At 43.5% G+C, this 23,477-nt stretch overlaps 1 protein-coding gene across 1 annotated transcript in view; it reads left to right on the forward strand.

The window, feature by feature from the left end:
- The window catches only part of dpys (dihydropyrimidinase), a 74,834-nt gene that overhangs the window by 26,436 nt on the left and 24,921 nt on the right, over positions 1–23,477 (forward strand). Inside the window, exons 3-4 of the mRNA XM_080194832.1 lie at positions 3,042–3,221; positions 7,351–7,540. Of these exons, the coding sequence (XP_080050958.1) occupies positions 3,042–3,221; positions 7,351–7,540 (370 nt within the window). The remainder of the gene's footprint in view (positions 1–3,041; positions 3,222–7,350; positions 7,541–23,477) is intronic.

Consider the following 23,477-nt stretch of genomic DNA (forward strand, 5'->3'; position numbering starts at 1 on the left):
GTAAATGTGTGAGGTTACTAGGATAGGGGGAGGGGTGGGCTTGTGTAAGATGCTCTTTCAGAGAATTGATGCAGACCCATTGGGCCGACTGACCTCCTTCTGTGCAGTAGGGATTCTATGATTATTCTTTCATAAAATCCAAATAGTGTAGCATGCAGCACACTACCAGAAATCTTGATACTCAGCTGGGTAAAACAAGGATCCTCCAGAGCAATCCTGACAGTGAAAGCATTGCTTGAGGATGCTAATGGTCGGTTCTATAATGTTCCTTGTGGCAGCATGGCACTTGTTGTAGGTTTGCTGCGCTTGCATATGTGTGTGTGTGTAAATGCTTGTGTGCGTATGCATGGTTTCCTTACTGGATATGAACCATATCATAAGTGATTAACTCTTGTTGATGGATTTATTAGAATTGTTTGAGGTGATAGTAAGGAGGATAGATAAAGAGGAGATCTAATATTCTTGGATTCCAAAAAAGTTTGAGGGACCATATAAAAGACTACTTAATAAGACAAGACCCCATGGTGCCAAGGGTAGTATATTCACTTGGATAGAGAATTGGCCAACTGATAGAAGTCAGAGAGTTGAGGCAAATGGGGCATTTTCAGGATGGCAACCTGCAACTAATGGAGAAAGACTGCAGGAAGCTGCAGCACAAGAGGAATTTGGGGGTCCTTGTGCATAAATTACAAAAAGCTAGCATGCAAGTACAGGTGTTAGGGAAGGGAAATGGAATTTTGGCCTTTATTTCAAAAGGAAACTTTCGTCGGCAGCATGGTAGCACAGTGGTTAGCACTGCTGCTTCACAGCTCCAGGAACCTGGGTTTGATTCCCGGCTTGGGTCAATGTCTGTCTGTGTGAAATGTGCACGTTCTCCTCGTGTCTGCGTGGGTTCCTCCAGTTGCTCCAGTTTCCTCCCACAGTCCAAAGATGTGCAGGTTAGGTCGATTGGCCGTGCTAAAAATAGCCCCTTAGTGTCCTGAGATGCATAGGTTAGAGGGATTAGTGGGTAAATATGTAGGCCTATGGGGTAGGGCCTGGGTGGGATTGTGGTCAGTGCAGACTCAATGGGCCAAATGGCCTCTTTCTGCACTATAGGGTTTCTATGATAATTCTATGAAAGGAATGGAGTATAAAAATAGGGAAATCTTACTAAAACTATACAAGGTGCTAGTTATATCATGAACAGTTTTGGTCCCCTTATCAAAGGAAATACCTACTGGCATTGGAGGCATTCCAAAGAAGATTCACAATGAGGAGCGGTTGAATAGGTTGAGGCTGTAAGTTGAGGTTTAGAAGAATGAGAGACGACCTTTATTGAGACATGTAGGATTCTTAAGGGTCTTGACAGGGCAGATGCTGAGAGGTAATTTTGCCTTGTAGGAGAGTCCAGAGCTAGAGAGCATAATCTCAGAGTAAAGGGTCAATTCATTTAAGACGGTGATGAATAGGAATTTCTTTTCTGGGGTAGTGAATCTGTGGAATTCTCTAGTAAAACTGAAAGACAGAGTTTTAATTTGTAAAGGAATCAAGGATTGTGGGGACAGTGCTGTAAAGTGGAGTTGGGTTTGATCCCCTTGACTGGCTGAGCAGACTTGATGGGCCAAATGGCTGACTTCTACTCCCATGTCTTATGGTATTATTTGTCACCTGGTAGCCCGTTTCGGACTTGCTGCGCTGATTGGAATAGAGCTGGTAAAAGATAGATGTCTTCACTGCTGCCAAAATACCTGGCATTGACCTGTATCATTCCCTGTATGTGATCAGACACCAGATGGGTGTCAAGGGAGTGGAATTTCTTTTTGTTCTTGGAAATGGACGAGTTCAAATGAGCCCCATGCGTGGCAGTGTGTATACAGTCCATGGCACTTGGCACCATGGCAAAGTCTTATTTGTGGAACAGATCCAGAGACTGTTTAGCTTAACATCAGTGGTGGGAAACATAATTTAATCTTTACTGAAAGATGTAATTCAAAAATTCAAAACTGAAATGTTAATGAAGTAGTCAGCACAGATTCCAAATGTGAAGGTCACACATGATTAATCTTTCTGAAATTTTTGAGAAGAAATAAAGAGCAATATACATGATGTAACATTGGAATTTTTCAAAAGACTTATAATAATGTACCACATAATAGACAAATGATCAAGGATAGGGCCAATGGGATTGGGGAGCAGCTAGCAGAATGGATAGGAAACTGACTACAACACAGAAAACAGAGAAGGATTTAAATAGCTACTTGGCTTGACAAAAGTTAGGAAGTGGTGTTCTGTGGTGATTGGTGCTGGGACCGCTGTTGTTCACAATTTATAATTAAGATTTCGACATCTGCCTCAACACTTTTTCTGACACAGTTTTAGTAGAAGTTTTCTATCAGGTGATTTCAACCTGACATTTTATACATTATTTTTCCTCTCCCCATTCCCAGTTTATGTTGTGTATGATTTTCATTTGATAAGGTTCACGGTCAACCTGTTTTACTGCCAATTTTCTTCTTATTCTGCTTTCAAGAACGTGTGGATGCATTCTGCAAGTGTTCTCTTTCCCATTCCTGATAGGGTGTCCCTTCTATTGGGAGCTTTGTTATGAAATTGACCTGCATCAACCATGTCCCTGTAACAAGTGAGTTTAGGAGCTGCTCCCTTTGAAAGAGGAATGATCAAACCCAGACCAAGAGTGGTCTTGAACAGCTTCAAAAGTCAGTTTAAACTAGCATTAGAACCACGTCTCACTGAATAAGTTAAAGAATTAATGGGAAGGGAGAGAGCTGTAAAACAAACAAAAATGGGCAATAAGCCGTGCTCTAAAAAATATGATGAAAGCAATAGTTAACTCAGAGGTTATCTCCGTAACAGATCTTACATTTGGGATTAAGTGGAACTGATCCACTTCAGATCAGCCATGATCTTATTGATTGGCGGGGCAGGCTCGAAGGGCTAGATGGCCTACTCCTGCTCCTATTTCTTATGTTCTTATGATTTTTCAGCTCTTGCTATTCTTTCACTGAGCGAACTCTGTAATTTATTCTGCCTTTTCACAGGTGAAAGATGAAATGGAAATTCTAGTCAAAGAGAAGGGTGTGAATTCCTTTAAGATGTTCATGGCATATAAAGATGTCTTTATGCTTTCGGATGATGAGCTGTACTATGTTTTCTGCTGTTGCAAGGAGTTGGGAGCAATTGCTCAAGTTCATGCTGAAAATGGACACTTAATAGCAGAGGTGAGTTGTAACCACATTGTGGCCTTGTTTGAATAATAACCTATGTCTATGTTAGGAAAAATGCTGCAATTTTCTTTTTCACATTAAAGTGACTTTAGTTACAATTTAAGGAATTCAAATGAAAATCTGATACTTTTCACATTAGAAAAAATATTAGTTTGCTATATTTGCAATTGTAGAGCATGAATCATTTCATGCTTTTTATTCTCTATTCCTACCAATTCAATTGTTAAGCAGAGGAAAATAGAAGATAATGGGGGAAGAAGTAGGATTATCATAAAAACACAAATCATAGAAACCCTAAGGTGCAGAAGGAGGCCATTCAGCCCATCAAGTCTGTACTGACAACAATCCCACCCATGCCCTACCCCCTGTAAAACCACATATTTATCCTGCTATCCCTCTATGCACCCTGGGACACTAAGGGACCATTTAACACGGCCAATGCACCTAACCCGTACATTCCAAAGATGTGGGTTGGAATGTGGGAGGAAACTGGAGCACCAGGAGGAAGCCCACACAGGGAGAACATGCAAACTCCACACAGACAGTGACCCAAGCTGGTAATCAAACTCAGGTCCCTGGAGCTGTGAGACAGCAGTGTGAACCACTGTGCCACCATATTATTAGTTTGAGTTACTGTGGTAAAGAGGGAGCTCACACACACATATCGAGGTTAATGATTTCTTTTTGTGCTGTCCTTGATGAGCTAAACAAATAACCATTGGGAGGCTTAACCAAATGCTTTTGAAGAGGTGAGCTTTAAAGAAAAAAGAAATGTGTAGACATTTAGGGAAGGAATCCCAGAACTTGGAGACTAGGTTGCAAGCATGGCTACCAATAGTGCTGTGGAGGAAAGGGCATAAGAGGCCAAAGTCAAAGAACCAGAGAGTTTGTGGAGAGGACTAGTTAGTCTGGAGGAAGTTACAGAGATGGGAGGGACAAAGCCATGGTGAGATATGCTTTAAAAGTGTAATCTATTTGGGAACTGCAAGCCAATATAGACCAGCATGAAAATAATACAAGGAAGATTGTAGGTTACGGAGTTTTAAATGATCTGAAGCTAATGGGAAGGCAGATGAGGAAACATTTAATAGTTGAGTTGTAGAAGTATGTAAATATGGATGAGGATTTCAACAGTATATGAGCTAAGTTGCCATTTTGTGGTATTTGCAGTTAATTGGTGAACAGGTAATAGGTTAAGAAACACAACCTCAGATTGAATAGGATAATGCAGTTGCAGTTCATTCTTAGTCACCAGCTGGGATAGGAATTGAATTAGCAACAAGGGTGTGGACCTTGTGTAAGGAGCCAAAGATGGAAGCTTTAGCGATTAGCCAGAGGAATATTGGTCAATCAGTCTAAAAACGTGGAGACAGTGGAACAGGAGAGGTAGTGGAAAACCTGTATATTTTTTATTTGTTCCTTGCGTTTGGAAATTGCTGGCTAGGTTGGCATTTAGTCCAATACCTAATTTATTTTAAGTAGGTGCAGTGAACTGCAGTCTCTGTCGTATATCAGTCAAGGAGGAATTACATATGGTCCTTGTGCACCAATCACAAAATAAGTATTGATACTGAAACAAGTGAAAAGATGTAACACAATCAGTTATATTTCTCATTGTTCAGTTTATTCAGCAAAATATGAAATGAATTGCAGCACCGTTGCCAAAATTATAATAAGTCGTTCAGAGCAAAGTGTGCTAGCAAAAGTACATTAAATCATAGTTCAAAGTCTTGTTCCAAAAATAGCCACAGTGCTGTTAGGAAAGGAGTTTCAGGATTCTGATCCATTGAGAGTAAAGGAATGGAGATTAGCTTTTATATAGGATGGTGTGTAGCTTGGAGGGGAACCTGCAGGTGATGGTGCTCTCATACACCTGCTGTCTTTGTCTTCTAGGTGCTGGAGGTCATCGTTTAGAAGGTAATGTTGCAGGAGCTTTGGCAAGTTGCTGCAGTACATCTTATAGATGGAATGCACTGTTGCTGCTATGTTGTTTGCGGAGAGAATAAATGTTTATGGTGGTGGATGGGATGTCAGTCCAGTGGGCAGTTTTGTCCTGGACACTTTTGAGCTTCTTAAGTTGGAACTACGCATATCCAACAAAATGGAGAGCATTTCATCACACTTCTGACTTGTGCCTTGTAGATGGTGGACAGGCAAGAATTACTCACCATAGGATTCTGAATCCCTAGCCTGCTTTTGTATCCTCAGTAATGGTTTGTAGGCAATGGTACCCCTATGATGATATATGGATGTTAACCTTGTGATGATGTCACCATGAAGCAGCGTGAGGTTGCATAAGAGGAAAAAGTTTATTTATTCATCACAAGCAGGCTTACATTAACACCACAATGAAGTTACTGTGAAAATCCCCAAGTCGCCACACCTGTTCGGATACACAGAGAGAGAATTTAGCATGGCCAATTCACCTAACCAGTATTTCTTCAGACTGTGGGAGGAAACCAGAGTACCCGGAGGAAACCCACACAAGCACGGGGAAAATATGCAGACTCCGCATGGACAGTGACCCAAGCTGGGAATCGAACCCAGCAAGGACTCAACCATGGATCCCTGGACAATCCCAGAGAAAACAGTGAAAATGTTGCATTACTATGCAAATGGAACTCACTGTCTGTAATTGTGTTAGGGATTGTGGATTTTAAAGAAAAAGACTTGTTTTGTACACACAGATTCAAAGCAACACATGTTTTCTGGAAGAGATGTCTGTACAGAGTACAAACTGAACCAAAAGTTGGAGTGTTTGAAATATACCAGTGATATTGCCATCAAATCACGTGGCCTGCTCTTAAAGCAATCATACAACTAATTAAATATTATATATTCATCTCTTAATGCTGTATAAAAGTGACATTGCTCTACACTACAGTCTGCATACCTGTATTTCTCATGATATCCCAAAACACATCTTGCTGCCTGTATGCAAAGGGTTAAAAGAGTGAATAGGCTAATCTATGGGATGCATGGTGATGTGGCATTGATGTCAGGCGGTACTCTGGACCTCGGTATTTTAGGGAGCTGGTGGGCAAACCTGAGGGGCAATTTGCCTCCCTGACAACTCACTTTGTACATACTGTAATATACCAGCTGTGGGCCATGCTGTATTGTTCCAAATAAGGAAATTCATTTTATTGGATACCCTCATGTGCCAATGGTTCCCCTTGCTAGAATCCAGACCGAGCACCTTTGACAGCTTATCCAGAATTTAGAAATTTCCACTTGGAATTTTCTGCTTACCTTCTCTCAATCAAACAAGTATCAGGGAAAGATCCAGGAGTCTGCCTATCCATTGCATATATCCTTGGGTTTCCTAGGAAACCCAAAGTCCCATACTTTGGGAATTTAACAGTATTAAGCAATAAGCTAGAGTACTAAGGTGCAAATTAATTTTGCAGTTGGTAAGGGCATCATGTTTATTGGTTCTAATATAAAAACAGAAAATGCTGGAATACTCAGCAGGCCAAGCAGGATCTGTGGAGAGGAAAAAACCAAGTTACCATTTCCGATTTGTGACCTTTCCTCAATGTTTTTGCAAAACCGATCAGTATTATTCATAGTCCTTTGGATAAGCAGAATTCTACTTCCATACAGAAAGTCAAGTAATGTGGGCACCTACCTGATCTAGTGTTCATTGTAGCAGTTGGATACAGAGCACTGTTAGTAAGGGGCTTCAGACTAGAACTTGCCTGTCAAGTGGTCAGGAAATGGTGCATGTTTCAGGGAAATGAAAGCAAAGTATGATTTTTTAAAAAAATTTGGAGTGGAAAAAGGTACAAATTTGTTTCCATCTAACTGAGTGTATACTTGTCTCCTCAAATGGAATAATTCTTTGCAAAATAAATTGTTATATTACACAGTGGTTTTAATGTTTAGAATTTGAAGAATATAAAGACATTCACTGACTCAAGAACCGTTGGAAAAGCATGACATGAGCTGGCAATGGTCTTTAATTAGTGGAATTGTAGGAAATCAGATGTCCGAGCAATTCCAGTACCCTGTAATTTCTAATTAATATCTTTAATGTGTGGGAGAGTAAATCATAGAAGGCTTTCACAGTAGTATCAGAGAAAATCCTTAAAAGTTACAAACAGTACGATGTTTTTTGCAGGGTGCAAAGAAGATACTCTCGAAGGGAATCACTGGACCTGAAGGTCATGAACTTTGTCGACCTGAAGAAGTGGAGGCTGAAGCCACCCAAAGGGCAATTACTATAGCCAGTTGTATTAACTGCCCACTCTATATAGTCCACGTAATGAGTAAATCTGCTGCTAATGTGATAGCCAGTGCACGGAGAGAAGGTGAGAAACTTAGACATTTAATCTTTTTTTTCCTTCTCATACAGCTGTTTGATAAATGGTAACTTTTATACCCAATTTTCTCCCCATCTCTCTTGATGACAGTGTCTTACAGTACAATATCAAGTTAATTCACAGAGGCCTTAATTGCTTCCAGTGGGGCCTGCACTTTAGGAAACAGCCAGTGTTAGTGGCTGATCTCTGATCACATATCCTTGATTAGAATCTTCCCTCGTTTGGAGCTAGAGGGTAAATACTTGGAATTATGAATTCGCCCTTTGGCTCCATAGACAACAATCTTATATTCCCGTTCATCTCTAGACTGCTATTATTGACATACAATTCAACTGTGGGGGAGGAAGCGATCATAGTCACATAAGATGAAAACATATGACTGCAGATGCTGGAATCTGAAACAAAGAAAAAAAAGGTGCAAAATCTCAGCAGGTCTGACAGTATTGGGAGAGGAAACAGAGCTAACATTTTGCTTGTGAATGACTTTGTTACTGCCATATAAGATCTTGTCTTCACATAAAGTTCACATACATACTTAAAAGAAGGAGCTCAGCAGATTGTGAACTGGAGCAGGAATCCTGGAGGATTTCTTTCAACTCTGCTGCTCCACATTGAGGAACCTTCACACCAATTATATTCAACCTCATCTTGGAGCTGAAATTTGTGTGTATTCAGTTTATGATGGGCAGAAATCATCAGTACCCTTATAAGTAACTACATGTTAATCTGTAATGCTAATATAAATTTCAAATTATTTCAATATTTGATTTTTCATTATTTAGCATAATTAATGGTTTCATTCATTTTGCATACACTGAACAATTTTTGTAAGTGATTAGGACTGATGAGGTTAATTTTGTACGAACCATATAAAAGGGTAGTGTTATATTCCAATGGGGATCTGTAAATCGAAAGAAGCAAGTTTACTGAATGATCTCCAAATCAGAAATAACCAACCAGATTTCACTTTTTGTATCTTAAATGTAAGTGACCAGGCTAATCATGGTCTGTATGAATTATAAATTATATATGGGTTAGCAGATTTAATAAAGATAAATTTCGCAGGCTTTTCTGGGCAGTCCATTCTGCCACAAGTTCAGCCACAAACATCTTCCAAGCTTGGTCTTCCTTTTGGCAGAATTCACTTCCCTTTTAGTACTGAGCTGATTCTCTCTGCAGGTGGAAGTTTAAATGCGAATAGGGTTCCACCCATCAGTCTTCTGCGTTTTGTGTATGAAAACTTCTCAACTCCTGTCAATCATAGTAGCGTAAACTGATTCTGGGTATTCAGTCACTCAGAACTGGAAGAAACAATGGCAACAGTCCTAAAACTATGAGTGATGTTACTCAATGCCTATGTGTAATCTCCTGCTGTGGCCTTCTGCAACTTCAATGCTGAGTTGTGGAGGAGCGAAGGATGGGTGTGGTCAGTTCATATATTGCCATCTGCAGTAGGACATTTTCCTGTTGGATCTCTCATATAAACAGCTTTTCCATACGTTGCTGGAGAATTCAAGACCAGCCTCGTTGGATGCACTGTGCTTATGTGTGAGCACCCCAAAATAGTTTGTTGTATTCTGGAGCTTATAGGACTCTGCTGGAATAGTCCCTTGGAGTTACAAAGGCCAGCAAAGGTAGTGTGCTAATGTTATAGATTATGGGTGAGGCACTTTTGGGCTTGTAATTGTGACACTCAAGTCCAGGTAAATATCAGAAAAAGCAGTCCTAACAGCACGATGAGTGTATCTACACTGCATTAACTGCAGCAGTTCAAGGAGGGAGCGCATCACCACTTTCCTCAGGGCAGTTAGGGATAGGCAGTAAATTTTGGCCCAGACAGCTGTGTGCCCATCTCATGAATGAATGAAAAATGTGAAAGGGTATGTGGTGTAACATGAAGGATCTGCGTGTGGGTTCCTGAGACCAACCTATGAGTTACCATTGCCAATTTCACTTGCTGCCCAGTGTTGTGACCTGCTGCATCTGCAAAGGTGCAGACATCTACATGGCTAGATGTGGTAGAACATTGGCAACAGTGAATGACTGCAGTGTGAACACCCTTTACAAATTTATAATAATTAGACTACCCACTGCTCTTTTTGATATTAACACGAACGTGGATCTAAAAGTTATTCTTTATGTGGGTATTCTTTATCTTTTTATGTATATTTAGTTTCCTCTTAAATGCATCTAAGCTGTTTGCTTCAACAACTCGTGATACTGAATTCCATGTTCTAAAAGAGGTTTTCCTGAATTCCCCGTATAATTTATCTCACTTATATCCCACTTCTAGTCTCTTTTAACAAATGGAAACATTTTTACATCTACCCTGTCAAATCCTTTCATAATTTTAAAACCCCTATCTTGCCATTGTTCCATCTTCTTCAGAGAAGGAGCCCAGCCTGTTTTTCCTGATCAGTTCTGGTATCATTCTTGTAAATCTGTTGTGTGCCTTCCTCAGTGCCTCTAATCCTTTCTGTAATATGGACATCAAGATGGTTATGAGCTTAATTGACTTTTATACAAGTTTAACATGGTTTCTCTGCTTTTCAATTTAATGCCTCTAATAATGAACCCCAGTTTTTTTTACTGATCCTATTAGCCTGTGTCGTTACTTCTAATTATCTATGTTCTTCTATCCCATTTAGACACTAAATTGTCAAAGAGTATATAACCTCATTCTTCCTACAAAAATATATCACCTCAACTTATGTAATGGCTTATTCTGCAAGTGTACTGATATCTTCCTGTATCTGTTATAATCTTTCTCTGTATTAGTTATACTGTAAAAAGTCTGACACCACCTGGTTTTAGTCCAACTGATTTATTTGATAATAGACTCACAAGCTTTCAGGTTAGTCCCTTCGTCAGGTGAATGGAGAGTTCTGGCCTCAGACAGAGCATATAAAGCACAGACAGTTTAGAGATTACTGATTAGAATGCGAATCCTTACACCTAACCTGCTGTTCAAGACCTGAAGTGGCTGACAATGTGAGTGGAAGGAGCACTGATCACAGGTTACAGGGATGTGTATTGTCTCCAGACAGTACAGTAAGTGAGGTTTTGCAAACCCAGGCAAGTCACGGGAGTTACAGATAGTGCGACATGAACCCAAGATCCCTGTTGAGACCGTCCTCGTGTGCGGAACTTGGCTATCAGTCTCTGTTCAGCGACTCTGCGCTGTCGTGTGTCGTGAAGGCCGCCTTGGAGAATGCTTACCCGAAGGTCAGAGGCTGAATGCCCGTGACCACTGAAGTGTTCGCCAACAGGAAGGGAACAGTCTTGCCTGGTGATTGTCAAGCGCTCGACAATCACAGACCAGTGTAAGAGACATTCACAGAAGATTCAGGGGAGTGCAAATCAGCCTGTTGCATGATCAAACTTTCTGGGTAATTACAGCACCTGTAAGGGTGTCAGGACCTCTGCTGGGCCCTTAGCCACAGCAGCAACTTTCAGTGCATCACTGTATGTTTTTAATTGTGTTTTACTTTGATTTAATCATTCAAAGTTAATCGATTCAAGATTGAATTAATCATCAAGTTGCATCCATTCTGGAATTGGGAAAAAAAAATGCTTCCAATTTCCACCCTTCTCTCATTTTCACATGGTCCAACTCCACTTCCACATTGCATTTGTTCGGATGATGCCGTTTTCCATTTCTGACATGTCTTCCTTTTCCCTCAGCCAAGGATTCTCTTTCCTCAACCTACTCCTCACTGAAGGGAGTGGTAATGATAGCATTAAAGACTAAAGCTGTGGGTCAGGATTAATGGCAGAATTAAGGTTAACACTGTCTGAAAGCAAAAATATGAGGGTAAGATGCACATAGGCTGTGTACGTGTTCAAACTCTCAGCATCTGACGAAGGGACAGCCTGTTCCGAAAGCTTGCGGCATTTCCTACAAATAAACTTGTTGGACGTTAAGCTGGTGTTGTGGGATTTCTTTCTGTTTTACCACTACCCAACCAGTCCCCCAAAGATGCAGAGTTGCTCTGTGATTGCTGTGCCAGCTTGAGTGAACTCATTTCTTACATCTCTCGGAGCTTTGCTTGGCAGATGCATACCTGTTGAAATCAATCATGCTTCACAATATTCTGGCATCACACTGCTGTGGATGCAATATTTGACGTGGGCTTTGATTCCAGCGTATGGGCCTGATAATGAAATATTAATGTGGTAGAATGACGTTCCTGATGTTGAATAGCAGGAAACATGGCCCACCATTGATGGGGAAGGGATCACTTCCTGCTTTTACTTCAACATGAAATGTGACTGAGGCCATCTCAATGTTTTCTGCTCTTGCTGCAAAACCTGCCCAACACGAATGGGAGCAGAAAATCCCAACCTACGTTTCTCTTTGCGGACACTGCCAGACCTGATGAGCTTTTCCAACGTTTTTGGTTTTGCAGATTTCCGGCATCAACAGTACTTTGTTTTTATTCAAAATTAATGATTCAGTCCCAAAATAACTCAATAAAATTTTTTGTTTGGACATGACTTTAACCATATGTCAAGGCAGGATTGTTGAATAGCAAATATATGGAAGTTTATTGAACGGCAAAAGATATAAGGACTGTAGAGAAGGGATAACCAGCCGTGGTTATCAAAGGAAATAAAGGAGAGTATTAAATTAAAAGCTGATGCGTTCAGAGTGGCTAAAAATAGTGGGCGATTAGAAGATTGAGAAAGATTTAAAAATCAACAAAGAATGACTAAGAAGGTGATAAAGAAAGGAAAGATAGACAATGAAGCTAAACTAGCACTAAATATAAAAAATGACAGTATAAGTTTTTACAAACATATAAAGAAGAGGAGGCTGGCTAGAGTGAATGTTGGACCCTTGGAGGATGAGAGGGGGAATTTAGCAGTGGGCGATGAGGAAATGGCTGAGGCTTGAAATAAGTTTTTTGCCTCGGTCTTCATGGAGGAGGACACAAATAGTTTGCTGGATATTAAAGATAGAAGGATGGTAGGAGATGAGGGCCTAAATGCAATTACTGTCACTAGAGAGGTAGTGCTTGATAGACTAATGGGACTGAAGGTGGACAAGTCCCCAGGACCAGATGGAATGTATCCCAGAGTTCTGAAAGAAATGGCAGAGGTGATAGTGGATGCCTTAGTAACTATTTATCAAAATTCGCTGGACTCCGGGGAAGTGCTGGAAGATTGGAAAACGGCTAATGTTACATAGAACATAGAACATAGAACATTACAGCGCAGAACAGGCCCTTCGGCCCACGATGTTGCGCCGACCAGTTACAAAAACAATGACCCACTAGCCTATACCAATCCCTTTTCGTCCATAAACCTATCCAGAGATCTCTTAAACACCCCCAAACTAGACGCATTTACAACTGCAGCAGGCAGGGCATTCCAATCCCTCACCACCCGCTGGGTAAAGAACCTACCCCTGACATCCGTCCTGTAGCTACCCCCCCTTAATTTAAAGCCATGCCCCCTCGTGCTAGCTTTCTCCATCCGAGGAAAAAGGCTATCACTATCCACCCTATCTAAACCTCTAATCATCTTATATGTTTCAATAAGATCCCCTCTTAGCCGCCTTCTTTCCAAAGAAAACAACCCTAAATCCCTCAGTCTCTCCTCATAGGACCTCCCCACCATACCAGGCACCATCCTAGTAAACCTCCTCTGCACCCTCTCCAACGCCTCCACATCCTTCTTGTAATGCGGGGACCAGAACTGCACACAGTACTCCAAGTGCGGCCGCACTAGAGTAGTGTACAGTTGCAACATTACACTGCGACTCCTAAATTCAATCCCCCTACCAATAAACGCCAAGACACCGTACGCCTTCTTAACAACCTTATCTACTTGATTCCCAACTTTCAGGGATCTATGTACACACACACCTAGATCCCTCTGTTCATCCACACTATTCAAAGTCCTCCCGTTAGCCCTATACTCGACACATCTGTTGCTCCTACCAAAGTGAATTACCTCACACTTCTCCGCATTAAATTCCATCCGCCACCTCTCGGCCCAGCTCTGCAACCTATCTAAGTCTCCCTGCAGACTATGACACCCTTCCTCACAATCTACCACACCTCCAATTTTGGTGTCATCAGCAAATTTACTAATCCACCCAACTATACCCTCATCCAGATCATTAATAAAAATTACAAACAACAGTGGCCCCAAAACAGATCCCTGAGGCACACCACTCGTAACTGTACTCCATGATGAATATTTACCATCCACCACCACCCTCTGTCTCCTATCTGATAGCCAATTCCTGATCCAACTTCCTAGATTACCCACAATCCCATACATCTGCATTTTCTGCAGAAGCCTACCATGGTGAACCTTATCGAACGCCTTACTAAAATCCATGTATACCACGTCAACTGCCTTGCCCCCATCCACCTCTTTGGTCACCTTCTCAAAAAACTCAATAAGGTTAGTAAGGCACGACCTACCCGCTACAAAACCATGCTGACTATTTCTAATCAATTCATTACACTCCAAATAACTATAAATCCTATCCCTAATAATTTTTTCTAAAACCTTGCCCACAACAGAAGTAAGACTCACCGGTCTATAATTCCCGGCAAAGTCTCTGTTCCCCTTCTTAAACAATGGGACAACATTCGCTATCCTCCAATCCTCCGGGACTACACCAGAGACCAATGACGACCTGAAGATCTGAGCCAGAGGCTCTGCAATCACCTCCCTAGCCTCCCAGAGAATCCTAGGGTAGATCCCATCCGGACCAGGGGACTTATCTATTTTCAGCCCCTCAAGAATTTCCAGCACATCCCCTTTATCAACCGTAATACTGTCTATTTTACACCCCTGCAACCCAATGTCCTCCTCAGCTATATTCATGTCCCCCTGCGTGAACACCGAAGAGAAATATTGGTTCAATACTTCTCCAATCTCCTCCGGTTCCACACACAACTTCCCCTTGCTGTCTGTAACTGGCCCTAATCTTGCCCTGACCAACCTTCTGTTCTTGACATACCTATAGAACGCCTTAGGATTCTCCTTAATCCTATCAGCCAAAGTCTTCTCATGTCCTCTTTTAGCCCTTCTCAACTCACTCTTCAACTCCCTCCTAGCCAATCTAAAGCTTTCTAGTGCACTATCTGAGCCCTCCAATCTCATCCGAACATAAGCCTCCTTTTTCTTTTTAACCATCGACTCAACTCTTTTAGTGCACCACGGTTCCCTAGATCTACCAAATCCACCATGCCTGACAGGGACATACCTATCAAGGACTCGCAGTAGCTGCTCCTTGAAAAAACTCCACATTTCAGACGTTCCCAGTCCCTGTAATCCCCTAATCCAATCCATGCTTCCTAATTCACTCCTGATAGCCTCATAATCGCCCTTACCCCAGCTAAAATTGCTGACCCGAGGTTCATGCCTATCTCTTCCCATCACTAAGGTGAACGTAACCGAATTGTGGTCACTATCACCAAAATGCACACCAACTTCCAAGTCTTCTCCAAAATGCACACCAACTTCTTACGTCGCCGTTTAAAAAATGGTAGCAGACAAAAGGCAAGGAATTATAGGCCAGTTAGTTTAACGATTGTAGTTGGAAAAATGCTAGAATCCGTCATCAAAGAAGAAATAGCGAGGCACCTAGAAAAGAATGGTTTGATCGAGCAGACGCAGCACGGATTCGTTCAGGGGAAGTCGTGTTTGACGAATTTATTGGATTTCTACAAGGATGTGACTAGTGCGGTAGACAGAGGGGAACCGGTGAATATGGTGTTTTTAGATTTCCAAAAGGCATTTGATAAGATGCCTCATAAAAGGTTGCTACAAAAAATTAGGGTGCATGGAGTTGGGGGTAAGCTGTTAGCGTGGATAGAGGATTGGCTGACTAATAGGAAGCAGAGAGTTGGTATCAATGGGTGCTATTCTGGTGGTTGGTTGGTGACTAGTGGAGTGCCGCAGGGATCGGTGCTGGGGCCTCAACTATTTACCATTTATATAGATGATCTGGAGGAGGGGGCTGAGTGTAGGGTGATGTAATTTGCTGATGACACGAAGATAAGTGGAAAAGCAAATTGCGTGGAGGGTGTGGAAAGTCTGCAGAGAGATCTGGATAGGCTGAGCGAGTGGGTGAGGACCTGGCAGATGGAGTATAATGTTAGCAAGTGTGAGGTTATCCACTTTGGCAGAAATAACAGTAGGAGGGATTATTATTTAAAAGGCAAAAAGCTGCAGCATGCTATGGTGCAGAGGGACCTGAGGGTTCTTGTGCACGAGTCGCAAAAACCCAGTCTGCAGGTGCAGCAGGTGATCAAGAAGGCGAATGGAATATTGGCCTTCATAGCGAGGGGGATAGAATATAAAAGCAGGGAGGTCTTGCTGCAACTGTACAGGGCACTGGTGAGGCTGCAGCTGGAGTACTGTGTGCAGTTTTGGTCGCCGCACTTGCGGAAGGATATACTGGCCTTGGAGGAGAGTGCAGAGGAGGTTCACTAGGCTGATACCGGAGATGCGGGGGTTGGACTATGAAGAGAGACTAAATAGACTAGGTCTGTACTCATTGGAGTTTAGAAAGATGAGGGGGGGATCTTATAAGATAATGAAGGGGATGGATAGGGTAGAGGTAGAGAGATTCTTCCCACTTAGAAAGGACAGCAGGACTAGAGGGCACAGCCTCAAGATAAGGGGGGCGCAGTTTAGATCAGAGTTGAGGAGGAACTTCTTCACTCAACGGGTGGTGAATCTCTGGAATTCTCCCCCTGTTGAAATAGTGGAGGCTACCTCGCTAAATATATTTAAGTCACGGGTGGATAGGTTTTTGATAGGGGAATTAAGGGTTATGGGGAGAAAGCGGGAAAGCGGAACTGATCCACTTCAGATCAGCCATGATCTTATTGAATGGCGGGGCAGGCTCGAAGGGCTAGATGGCCGACTCCTGCTCCTATTTCTCATGTTCTTAAGATTAGCTAATATACCTAATAATTATGATTAGCTATGGTATCTAATAATACAAGACAGACTTTTATAACTTCAATCAGTTGATCAGGCCAGAGAATGTAATGCCCATAAGGTTTCTTTGTTGACAGCTATTCTTATGGAATTTTGCTTCAAGAGATTTGAGTATATGATTAGGTAGCAAAGAAGTCACTTGGAAGTTTTACTTTGTACCCCTAAATTACCATTAGCTCATCTCAAACTGAATCCATTATATTCTAACAGTTGGTCAATTTCATTATCTATCTACTGTGTACATTGTCTCATTGGAGGAAAGATTGGAACTGTTTACGTTTTTTCTACCCGATCTTGTACAAATCTCCATTCATTACCAAGTTCTCATAGCTTTATCATGGACAGAGAGGTTTCAGGCTATCATACAGTATTGCATCACATGTTGTTCCAGCAGACACAATCTCAACAGCTAATTTGTACTTTTCAAACAAATTAGATTTTTGAATATAACCCTGCTTGAATAATATATTGTTCATCCATCGTCATCGATGAGGACCTTGACACCATTAATCATGGTGAGGCTGGTGTGTCCGAAGATGATTGATCAGGCCAATTCGGACACGGAATGTCCGGGCACATATTGGACAGACTTGTGTAGACACTGTAGTTGTTCTCTGGTGGCTGTGGACTTGCACAGCTTGCACTTAAGTTGTGCTTCAGCAATACACCTTGCTCCGTGAGCTTGACAGCCTTTGTGGATGAGGCAGCGCCAGGTAGGGCCATTTTATGCCAGCGTTGCCCAGGTGGTCATGTCAATGTCAAGTGACTTCAGGGAGGCCCTGAATGTGTCTTTGAAACATTTCTTCTGCCCTCCATGCAAGCGTCTTCCAGCAGAGAGTTCCCCAAAAAGGAGCTGCTTGGGTATGCACTCATCTGACATATGGATGACATGACCTGCCCATCAGGTCTATGCTGTCATCAACAGTGTGTGGACTGATGGTAGACTTGCTCTAGAGAGAACTTCAGTGTCTGGTACTTTATCTTGCCATCAGATGTGAATATTCTGCGAAGACAAGTCATGTGGAAATAATTGAGCTGCCTTGCATGCCTTCAATACGCTAGTCCACGTTTCACAGGCATACAGGAGGGTAGTGAGTACTGTGGCGCTGTAGACCTTCAGTTTTGTTGCTGGGTTGATTCCTTGATGTTCCCGTAAGTAGAGCGCAGTCGACTGAAAGCAGAGCTTGCCTTTGCTATTCTGCAGTTAACTTCTGTATCAATAGTCACTGCTTGGGAAAGGGTGCTGCCAAGATGAGTGAACTGGTCCACTGACTGTAGTTTCTGCCCTTTGATTGTGATTGTGGGTTCTGTGTAGGGTGTATGAGGAGCAGGCTGGTGCATGACTTCGGTCTTTTTAATGTTGATGGTGAGTCCAAAGTTGATACAAGCTGTGGAAAATTTGTCCATGCTGACTTGAATTTCTGGGTCTGAGCCAGTATACCGGGTGCAGTCATTGGCAAGAGGAAGTCTCTCAGAACAGTCTCTTTCACTTTGGTAATAGCTTGAAGTCTCCTCAGGTTAAAGAGCTTCCCATCCACTCTGTACTTGAGGCTGATTCCAGCAACACTGTCCTGGAAGGCATCATTCAGCATGGCAGTAAACATCATGCTGAACAGTGTGGGTGCGAGCACACAGCCCTGTTTGACGCCATTGGTGACTGGGAATGCCTCAGAGGATTCTCCACCATCCAGTACTCTAGCCACGATGCGTATTATCTGAATGAATTTGGGAGGGCAGCCGAACTTTGACACGATCCTCCACAAGCCTTGTCAGCTTACAGTGTTGAAGGCTTTAGCAAGGTCAACAAAGGTTGTGCAGAGCTCACGATTCTGTTCCTGACACTTCTCCTGAAGTTGGTGCGCAGCAAAAATCACATCAGTAGTCCCATGACCTTTGCGGAAGCCACACTGTGGCTCTGGAAGCAGGCCCAGCTCCAGATGAGTGACCAGACGATTTAGCAGGATTCTTGCGAGGGTTTTTCCTGTGATGGAGAGCAGCAAGGTTGGTTGTCGCATACTTGCTGATTGCCCTTCCTCTTGTAGAGATGTACCATGGAAGCATCTTTAAGTTCCTGAGGAATGGATCCTTGCTTCCAAAAGGACTGGAACAACTCGGTGAGCTTCTCGATAAGTGCAGGACCAGCAGCTTTATAGATCCCTGTGGGTATGGCATCTGCCCCTGGGGCTTTGCCACTGGATAGCTGGCTGACAGTTTTTGTGACTTCAGCTACTACCTGTGGATCATCCATGGCGCTGTTGATATCAACCTGGGGAATGCTATTGTCTCATCGTTAATAGATGACGGTCGGTTGAGGACTGCTTCAAAGTGTTCAGCCCATCTCTGCAGGATCTGAGCCTTCTCTGTAATGAGAGTTGTACCATCTGTACTCAGGAGGGGGAACTCCCGAGAGATTGAGGTCAGTAGAGAGTGTTGAGGGCTTCGCAGAACCATTTCAAGTCGTTTCTGTCAGCGTATCCCTGTATTTCATCTGCCTTGACGCAGCTTCTTCTGGACTGTCCTGCGAGCACTAGTAAAAGCATTTTTCTTGACAGCTGAAGATGTGTCATTCTGACAGGCCTGATGAAGATGGTGCTCTTCAACAAGTAGAGCCTGTATCTCCTCTTCATTCTCATCCAACCAATCATGCTGCTTGCGGGTGGAGGGCCCAAGCATCTTCAGCACAGATGTATGGATAGCATTCCTGAAGCGTTCCCAGTCATCCTCAGCGCTGCGTGCAAGGTGTAGGTCAGCAAGCTTGATTTCTAAGTCTTCAGCCAGTGCTGAAGCTATGCTGGGGTTCTTTAGTTTGGCTGCATTGATGCTTTTCATAATCTTGTTTCCTTGTTGTCGCCTCTTGTGTCTGATGCGGAGCCTCGTTTTGGAGACAATGAGCCTCTGATTTGTCCAGCAGTCAGCACCACACATGGCCTTGGTTACTCTGACATCCTGCCTGTCTTTTCTTCTGACAGTGACATAGTCGATAAGATGCCAATGCTTAGAGCAGGGGTGCCTCCAGGAGATTTGTTATGGGTAGACAGATGGAAGGTTGTGTTTGTGATGAGGAGGTCGTGTGCTGCACAGGTATTCAATAAGAGTAGGCTGTTACTGTCACACTTGCCCACTCCATTGCCTCCCAATGACTCCCTGCCAGATTGCAGAGTCACACCCTGCTCTTGCGTTGAAATCGCCAAACAAGATCAGCTGGTCAGTACTGCTCACTGCTGTATCTAGTTCTTCATTGAACTTGTCTTTCATCTCATAAGAACATAAGAAATAGGAGCAGGAGTAGGCCATCTAGCCCTTCGAGCCTGCCCCGCCATTCAATAAGATCATGGCTGATCTGTCGTGGCTCAGTTCCACTTTCCCGCCCTCTCCCCATAACCCTTAATCCCCTCTCTTATCAAAAACCCATCAACCCGCGTCTTAAAAATATTTAGCGAGGCAGCCTCCACCACTTCAACGGGCAGAGAATTCCAGAGATTCACCACCCTTTGAGTGAAGAAGTTCCTCCTCAACTCCGTTCTAAACCTCCCCCCCTTTATCTTGAGGCTGTGCCCCCTAGTCCTACTGTCTTTTTTGAGCGGGAAGAGTCTCTCCACCTCTATCCTATCCATCCCATTCATCATCATATACGTCTCAATGAGATCTCCCCTCATTCTTCTAAACTCTAACGAGTACAAGCCTAGTTTATTCAGCCTCTCCTCATAGCTCAACCTCTGGTATCAGCCTAGTAAACCTCCTCTGCACTCCCTCCAAGGCCAAAATATCTTTGCGCAGGTGCGGCACCCAAAACTGCACACAGTACTCCAGCTGTGGCCTCACCAATGCCCTATACAGCTGCAGCAAGACCTCCCTACTTTTATATTCAATCCCCCTCGCTATGAAGGCCAGCATCCCATTCACCTTCCTGACCACCTGCTGCACCTGCAAGCTGGGTTTTTGCGACTCATGCACAAGGACCCCGAGGTCCCTCTGCACCATCGCCTGCTGCAGTTTTTCGCCACGTAAGTAATAGTCCTTCCTACCATTCTTCCTACCAAAGTGGACCACCTCACACTTGCCAACATTAAATTCCATTTGCCATTTCCTGGCCCATTCGCCCAGCCTATCTAGATCCTTCTGCAGACTCTCCACACCCTCCGCACAATTTGCCGTTGCCCCAATCTTGGTGTCATCAGCAAATTTCGACACCCTACACTTGGTTCCCTCCTCCAGATCATCTATATAAATGGTAAAAAGCTGAGGCCCCAGCACCGACCCCTGGGGCACTCCACTAGTCACCACCCGCCAATCCGAATAGCACCCGTTGACCCCCACTCTCTGCCTCCTATTTGACAACCAATCCTCTATCCACGCTAACACCCTACCCCCAACTCCATGTCCCTCGACCTTCTGCAATAACCTCTTGCGAGGTACTTTGTCAAACGCCTTCTGAAAATCCAGAAAGACCACATCCACCGGCTCTCCTCTATCCACCACCCTAGACACTCGTCCGGGTTGTTCATTGTGGGGGCATAGGCGCTGATCAGGGTGGCTTGACTTCTGTTCTGTAGCGGAAGCTGTAATGTCATAAGCCGATCGTTCACATCCTTGGGTAGACTATCAGGTTTCTGAACGAGGTGACTCCTGTTGGCGAATCCAAGTCCAACATCACGACACTCATTGCTGCTGCTGCTGCGACTGCTCCAGGAAAAAGTGTACCCACCTCCAGTTTCAGTCAACTGACCTACGTTGGCAAGACGAGTTTCGCCCAGGGCTGCAATGTCACTGTTGTATCTTGCAAGCTCTTTGGCAGCTAAGGCTGTTCTTCTCTCTGGCCTGTCTGCTGTAGGGTTGTCCAAAAGCATGCGCACGTTCCAAGTGCCAATGGTGAACAGTGTCACCTTGTGTTTTATTTTGATGGATTCTCCTGCTTCAGTTTTGCTTGTAAGCCAGGAGCAGAAGCATAGGCTTGTGGCCTGATTTGCCAATGTATGGGCAGGCAGTAGAGCAGTAGGCATGTATGATATTTGTGCAGCAGTGATCTAGGATGTTTGGGCCTCTGGTGGAACAGGAGATGTGTTGGTGGTAACTTGCTAGTATGCTCTTGTGCTTAGCCTGATTGAAGTCTCTGGCCATTTTAGCGTCAGCTATTCTAAGTCTGGGGGAGCAGAAAGTTGTCAGTGTTGCTACGTCTAGGCACCACAAGTTGTTGATTAGGAAGTAGCCCCCACCTCCCCTAACCTTGCCGGAGGCCACCACATGGTCGATTCCATGGATTGAGAAGCCCTCTGGTTACAGGGCACTGTCTGGTGAAGCAGGAGTGAGCCATGTCTCTGTGAAACAGAGTACACAGCAGTCCCTCTTTAAGTTTGTCTAGCTTGTTTTCCAGAGATTTGACATTTGCAAGCAGTAAGCTGGGGAGGGAGGCCCTGGGACCGTGTTGTTTCACTCTCACCTGTAGGCTTGTCCATCTTCCATGCTTTCTGGAATGACTGCTTCTTTTCGAGCCTGGAAGATGGTAAGAGCAGCTTGCACTGTTAAGGGTATGGTTGTGTCCAATGAAGTTCTTCGCTCTGATCGGTGTATGGATGGAGGATTTGTTGCCTTGCTTGCAGTTCCTGTGTCAGTAGTTGGGGCTGCGTGGTCAGGTCACTATCGGGCTGTGTTTTAGTTTCGCTGGTTGTTCAATATCCAGTCTGTGCTCCGGTGTGGATGGTTCAAAGGCCAGTATGTAAATGATGCCCCTGGAGTCAAGTGCCAGTGAATGAGCCAGTGGTCGAGTCCATGTCTCTGCCTTATGTGAGATCGGAAGATCTCAAAGACCTGCAAGTAAATTTAAAAGAGCAGTGTTAGTGATTATGAGGCTGTGAGAGTTTAGTTTTCGGATTGTGGGCCGGTTGTAGAAATAGGAGTGGAGGGAGTGCTTGGAGCCTACAGGAAGTCGCAACTCTCTGTGTCAGAGAGGCTGGTAGGGAGAGGGCTCCAGCCTTCCCAGTTCTTAAACTCCATGCCTCAGCAAATAAAGGTAAGAATACCATATGCCTTCAAAACCATGTTATCCACCTGTCTTATTATCTTAAGAGATTGGCGTACTTACATACCAAAGTCGCTATGATCCTCAGTGCTTCCTAGGGTCCTGCTGATCATTATGTATTCCCTTCTTTGTCCTGCCCAAGTGCATCATCTTCACTTATCCGGAATGAATTCCATTTACCATTGATCAGCCCATTTGACCAGCCCGTCTATATCCTCTTGTAATCTAATGCTGTCCTCCTCACTATTTACCATCCTACCAATTTTCATATCATCAGCCCTCCCACATTCAAGTCTAATTCATTTATATCAACCACAAACAGCAAGGCCCCAACACTGACCCCTATGGAATCCTCTGGAAACAGTCTTCCAGTCCGAAAAACACCTCTTAGCCATTACCCGCTGCTTCCTGCTACTCAGCCAATCCAGGATCCAATTTGGCAAATTTCTTTGGATCCCCTGGGCTCTTACCTTTTATTTCATTCTCCCATATAGGACCCTCATCAAAAGCTGCGCTGAAGTCTTAAAAAGACTACATTAAATGCATTTCCCTCATTTGGTCACCTCTTCGAAGAATTCAATCCAGTTGGTCAGAAATGATCTTCCCTTAAAGTCATGTTGACTATTCTTGACTGATGCCTCCTTCTCCAAATGCAGATTAATCCTGCTTCCAATAGTTTCTCCGCCACAGATGTTTGACTGGCTTGTATTTTCTGATTTTTCCCTTCTTGAATAATGGCTCTATATCGTCTGTCCTCCAGTCCTCCGACACCTCTCCAGTGGTCAGAGAGAAATTGAAAATTATTGCCAGTGCCTTGCTATTTCCTCCCTTGCCTCACTCAAGAGCCTGGGATACATTTCTCCAGTCCTGAAGACCTATCTACTTTTAAGCCTGCCAGACTATCTCCGTCTATGTTAATTTCTTTAATTGTCTCTC

This window comes from Carcharhinus amblyrhynchos, chromosome 8, assembly GCF_965287045.1.
Source record: "Carcharhinus amblyrhynchos chromosome 8, sCarAmb.v2.hapA, whole genome shotgun sequence".
Classification (NCBI taxonomy): Eukaryota; Metazoa; Chordata; class Chondrichthyes; order Carcharhiniformes; family Carcharhinidae; genus Carcharhinus; species Carcharhinus amblyrhynchos.